The sequence below is a fragment of the Quercus suber genome, unplaced genomic scaffold (assembly GCF_002906115.3).
Source record: "Quercus suber isolate HL8 unplaced genomic scaffold, Cork oak 2.0 scaffold_72, whole genome shotgun sequence".
NCBI classification, from domain to species: Eukaryota; Viridiplantae; Streptophyta; class Magnoliopsida; order Fagales; family Fagaceae; genus Quercus; species Quercus suber.
The window spans coordinates 130,208-136,130 of NW_027069537.1; the positions used below are offsets into that span (position 1 = coordinate 130,208).

Genomic DNA, 5,923 nt, shown 5'->3' on the forward strand with positions numbered 1-5,923 from the left:
TACCGAAAAAAACCAAGTTCAACTCCTTTTTTTTTTTTTTTTTTTATAAACTAAATAAAAATAAAAATAAAAATAAAAAAATAAAAAAATAAAAAATAAAAAATAAAGAAAAACCTCTCCTTATTTTTGTATTTATGCATACCTGCTATACACTATGCTCATAAAAATTAAAAACACACGCTCACGGATCAACTAACATATAGGCCATACATCACAGCCCCTCCACTCAACCATCATATTTGCTTGCAAATCAGACACTAACCCCAAAATCCAAGCTTCCCCATCCAAAGACAAGCCCATTTTATGGCATTCAAAACCGTACCAAACCAAATGAACCCATACCCATTAAAGAACCAAGCCCAATTTTGTTCTACCGAAAAAAACCAATTTTTTTTTTTTTTTTTTTTTTTTCTGAGCTCGATATGAACCCACATGAAGCCCAAAATCCATTATCAACCTAACTCAATAAACCCGTTTGAGCCTACATGCTTTAACCCATTGATGCTGTAAACCTTTAGAACACAAGCCTAATTTCCTTAGCCCAAGTAATCCTAAACCTGTGTAATTAATCCAATCCATACCAAATGCAAAGCCCAACCCCAAAGCCCACTACACCAAAAACTTCACGAAAATTACAACTTTGCGATACACTTCACTGAAATGACAAATAGGCCCACATACTTCACATAATTCATTATTATGTCCTTGAACTTCAGGTTAATTATATGTATGCGCCGATACTTTATTAAAATTAACGATATATCCTTCAACTTCACTGAAATACACAAAACACCTCAATTGCCAACGCACCAAAATCACCAAACTAACCCAAAACTTCATCATAATAACCAAAATAACCCCAAGACCACAAAAATGCCAAATCAACCTACTAAAGTTAAACAAAATGACCAAAAATAATTTCAAACCATAAATGTTTAATTTAAAAATACCATTATCCAAAAGGCATGTAGAAATCAACCATAAGGATGTAATTTTCTAATTAATCAATAAGAAACATTTTGTAGGGCAGTTCAGTACAAACAGAACACTTAATACACCAGCACTGAAGTCTTGCTTATTTTCCAAAGCCTATAAACCGGGCTTAAATTTCCATGACAATAAGAAAAATAATTGACTGCTTAAACATGAACATATATAACTAAGACGAGTTGATCATCAAGAAGTGCAGAAGATTATCAAGCCTTGGAGTCCAAAGCCATAATGGTGCTGAGATTCATTGGGTGCATGTACTTTGTGGATCCAGTCATAAATGTTTGTACTATCAGTCTGTTGGCCTTTTCAGATGGATGGAAGGGATCCCAAAATGCATAAGCATCTCTGTTCGGGCACAAATTTGATAAAGGTGTGCATAGTCCAATTCCATTGTATGGTCCTTGTCCACAACATGCTACCTTTGATGTAACAAATCCTGCAAAACCATGACACTCATGTTGATTACTACTCTCTTTTTAGCTTTAAGACTTAGAGAGTATTTTTAATCACAGGAAAATCCTAGCTACTTCTGCAGAAAGTGGACTTGGATTATATTATTTGAAGCCTGCAGTTACTCAAAATGTTGTCTAGTTAGTGCATAGCATTATTAGCATTTAATCACATTTCACCAAAATTTTCAAGTAATATAGAGAAAATAAAACAAAAAATTGGGTTAATTTGTTGACATCTTAAATATTTTTATATTATTCACGGTTTGTTATTAAATCCAGGTAGAAGTTATATCAATAATTGAAGAATTAATTATATCTCTATATCATAAAAACATTGATAGATTACTATAATTTTTTCACAATTGGGAGATATCTCTTTCAACAAGGTGATATAAGGTGACCCTAGTATATAAAGACTGCCCTATCTTATTATGATATTTACTCCCAGTGGTCCCATGAATTTTCTATTGAATATTGTTGCCTTTCTGTCTGGTCATTAAATGGCCATGGGTTGTTGCATCTACCATTCCTGAATGACGTTTCATTAAATGCATGGATAAAGTTGAAGTGTTCCTAAACATTTCCCTCGATTTCGTATCCAAAGTTCCAAACTATTGTAGTATCATATGTAAATTAAAGATAATCTTTCAATAATATAATTAAAATGAAATTATACTAAAATGAATTTTCAAATAATAGATTAAAAATAATTTTAAATTACAAAACAAAGGTACATCATGTAAATCTAAGTTCTATCCAACTTCAAAAATAATAATAGATTATAAATAATTGAAAAATAAATAATAACATATCATTTAAATACCTTAAAACTTTTGGTTTTTGAGGTTTAATTAGAGTTTGATAGTATTTAATTTTTTTAAAGACTTTGGAAATAGAGTTTCCCTTAAAGTAACTATGTTAATAATTTTACTTATGTTTTATGTGACTTGTAATACTTATATTGAGACACATTGTCATGTAACTTATAATATTTATATTGAGTTGTATAGTGCACACGTTGTGTATACAACCCAACTTTTATATTAAAAGATAAAATTATTGTAGGCTATTTAAAAATATGAATAGATAATAAAACTTATTTTAAATATTTAGATGCTTTGGTCTATAATATTATTTGGGTAGATTTTTTTTTTTAAAAAAAAAAAAACACTCTGAAACTATAGTTTCACATTGTTTTCGATGAGGTATTATAGTTTCACTGGCAAAAAATTGTTCTTTATTTTAATACTTCATACTCGTAGTAGCTAGGTTATATGACTTTACGGAGAGAATAGAAGAAATAATAAAAAAATTAAGAGGGCATCCACTTGGTAGTTGGTACAATCAAAGTGTGTAGGACGCCATCTTTATTGTGGGTTTGGATTCCGCGTTTGCGTTTCAGCAAACGCGTTTTCCTCCTCTCATTTTTTTTTTTTTTTTTTTTTTGCCACGTTGTTTGATTTTGGGAGACAAAAATTTGTGCATAAACAGTGTGTATACTGTTTATGCATTATTTATGTACTGTTTATATAATAAAAAATATTAAAAATAGGTCCTATAGTACTATTTACATATTTAAAAATTATTTTGTTACAGTATTTTCAGTTTTCAGTTTTCAATTTCAGCAACAATAATGTATCAAAACTCATGGTAGAAAATATTTTTGATATTTTGAAGTTTGTGAAACAACTTTTCTAGAAAGTATGATAAATTGTTAATAACTTTTCTGAAAACTATAATAATTTATTTATGGAGGTTGACATACCATATGCTTGAGGATCACTAATGAAATCCATTTTCATTTCGAAAGCATTTGCAGAAACAAAGACATCTGAACCAATCTCACTATTAAGTTGACTAAGCATTTGAACGAGTTGTGGGTTGAACAATGCCGCAGCTCTTTGTAGCTCAGCTGAGCACTCGCCATTTCTGCTACGCATGGCCAATTCTGCTGGTACACAACCCAATGGTCCAGTACCAGTCACCATAACCCGCCGTGCTCCCAACTCATATAGCCTCTGCATGCATTATTTTTATATATAAGTCTATTTTTTCTTTGATAATTCAATAGTTGGGGAAGGAAGATTTAAAACCCTGAATGTATTTAGTGAAAATATTATAAAGTATCAATTGAATTATACAACTGCCAGTAACATAAACTTGTGTTTAGTGCAAGGAAAGGTAGTATTTTGTCGTAAAAGGAATTGCATGACATTAATGATACAAGGAGTGGCTATTCAATTCCTTTATAAAGGACAGAGAGAGTCCTATCACACTCTATTATGTTTGGTTCCTTAAAAGAGCTTTAATTAGCGCAATTTTGAATCATTATTTGTCTCCATAAAAGCATTCATGAAAATAACAAGCACAATTATACTTGTTGGCCTCACCAACCAAAAGTAATATCATAACTCGATATGCCTATGCCTCATACAAATCTGTATCATAAATAATTCGTTTATACGTCCCTTTCACCATTATTTTCCTCCTGCTTTCCTGTGATTCTTGTCTCGACATTGTGTTATTTATGGTGTAAACATGCGCATGCAGCAATACTTAAATCACATATATAATTCATCAAACAGGTAACAGTGTTTTTTAAAAAAAAGGAAGAAGATAAAGCTAGGAAAATTTAGGTACACTATCATAAATGTACTGCAATAGGTTTTTCCATTAAATTCAGTTACATATTTGCATTAAATATAATTATTCTTGAAAAAATATAAAAATGTTTGTTTTTATTGGTCTATGTCACTGATGATAAAATAATGCAGTGATTAAGACATCAAAAAAATGCTAAGAGTACTAAGACATATATTAGGAAAACGGAGTTGAAGTTCACAAATCATTTTCAATGTCACAACCATTTTTAGCATGTTAAAATCACTAATAGAGAAAAGGAACAGGAAGTTACCGATAGAACTTTTCGATACTCGGAAATGAGATAGACAACATAGTCTGGGAGAGAAAACTGGCGAGACCTTGCAGAGAAGGGCACTAAGTAATAGTTGTTCACGAAATCGTTACCTCCTAGAGTAATGAGGACGAGAGCCTGATTCACAAGTCGCTCAGTCTGCTCAGCCCCAATTAGAGCACTCACCCGTTGTTGGTATTGTTGAAAGTACTCCAATTGTTTGGAAATTCGGATTATGTTTAGCTGCAAAATTAAATAAAACAAGTTTGGACACAAAGTATTAGTTACATTATTCATCAATCCTTTTGCTCTCTCTAATTAGGTACATCTTAAAAGAATATAACTCAACATTAGTTATTCTAGTTTCAAATGTAAGATAAGTACTTGCACTTTTCCTTACTTGAAAAAGAAAATAATTATAATAATCGTAACCACAATAGTAGTAGTAGTAGTATATATGAACAATAATAGTAACAATAACGTTAACAATAACAACAAAAAACTTGTTTTGAATGTAAAATAATAACAAATTGAATATCGTTCTTCGACTTACAAATTGAATTCCAGTGTCATTGAGAATTCCAATCCCAGCAGAAGCAAAGTTGGCGCCAACAAGTAGTCTCTCATGTTTGAGCTCAGGGCTCAAATATGGCAAAGTGGGTTCTGACCCAATTTGCTCACCTAATGACAAATGCAACATTTTTAATATATATAACTACAAATACTAAAATCGAACCCCACATACAAGATTACGTTAAATTAGTAAACAAGAAACGGTTTAAAGAAGTAAATTATAAATAACTACAATAAACATAACACAAACATAAAAACCCTACTGATAATGTCAGGGATGTTAAGGCCATTAGAGAAACGGCCAGTGGGTCTGCCAGTTGGATAGTCAATGCCATAAGGGGGTGAGTCGGCACGAGCAGTGGTGGCAAGGTAGTCATTGTTGCCACTATCGACTAGTGAGTCTCCAAAAACAAAGAAAGCTCGAGCCTCAGCTTGAGAGGAAATAAGACTCAATGTGATTACCAGACCTACCACACTAACCAAAAAGCGGTCCATGGAGATTTTTTTGTTAGAAACTCAAGGACTGCTCTTATGTGTGTACACTAACACATGTGAATGAGTCAGTAGGGCTAGCTTTATATAAGGTTCGTGCTCTGGTTTTTCACTTTTCATATCACATTAAATTGCTTGTTTCTACCACCATTGGGTACAGATACAGGGACCACCTTTAAACTAGTTTACAGTTGTTTCGTTTTCTCGATGGACAGATTATTAACATTATTAACCTTTAAACTAGTTGTGCTAAGCAACTTGTCTTGAATTGTCCATTTCGATATAACTAACAGTCTGGCATGGCAGGACTTGTACTATATCTGTATAACAAATTTTTTTATAATACTCCTTCTGTCTTACATAAATTTCTCTTCTTTTTGTTGTTCTAAAATAAATAAAACTTTCTGAAAGTAAAAGATTATATTCTTATATTAAACTTGTCTTAAGGTGGAAAAAATAAAATTCTTATTAAAAATTATGGGTCTGTTTAAATATAACT

The 5,923-nt window shown here is 31.6% G+C and overlaps 1 protein-coding gene across 1 annotated transcript; it reads right to left on the bottom strand.

Annotated features, from left to right (window-relative positions):
* Positions 1-933: 933 nt before the first annotated feature.
* LOC112017600 (GDSL esterase/lipase At5g33370) lies at positions 934-5,486 on the bottom strand. The gene is made up of 5 exons (XM_024050059.2): positions 5,196-5,486; positions 4,913-5,040; positions 4,360-4,602; positions 3,211-3,463; positions 934-1,429 (listed from the first exon to the last, which is right to left on the bottom strand). The coding sequence occupies exons 1-5, from the start codon at positions 5,425-5,427 to the stop codon at positions 1,197-1,199; spliced, it is 1,089 nt and encodes a 362-aa protein (XP_023905827.1). The 5' UTR covers positions 5,428-5,486; the 3' UTR covers positions 934-1,196.
* Positions 5,487-5,923: the final 437 nt, after the last annotated feature.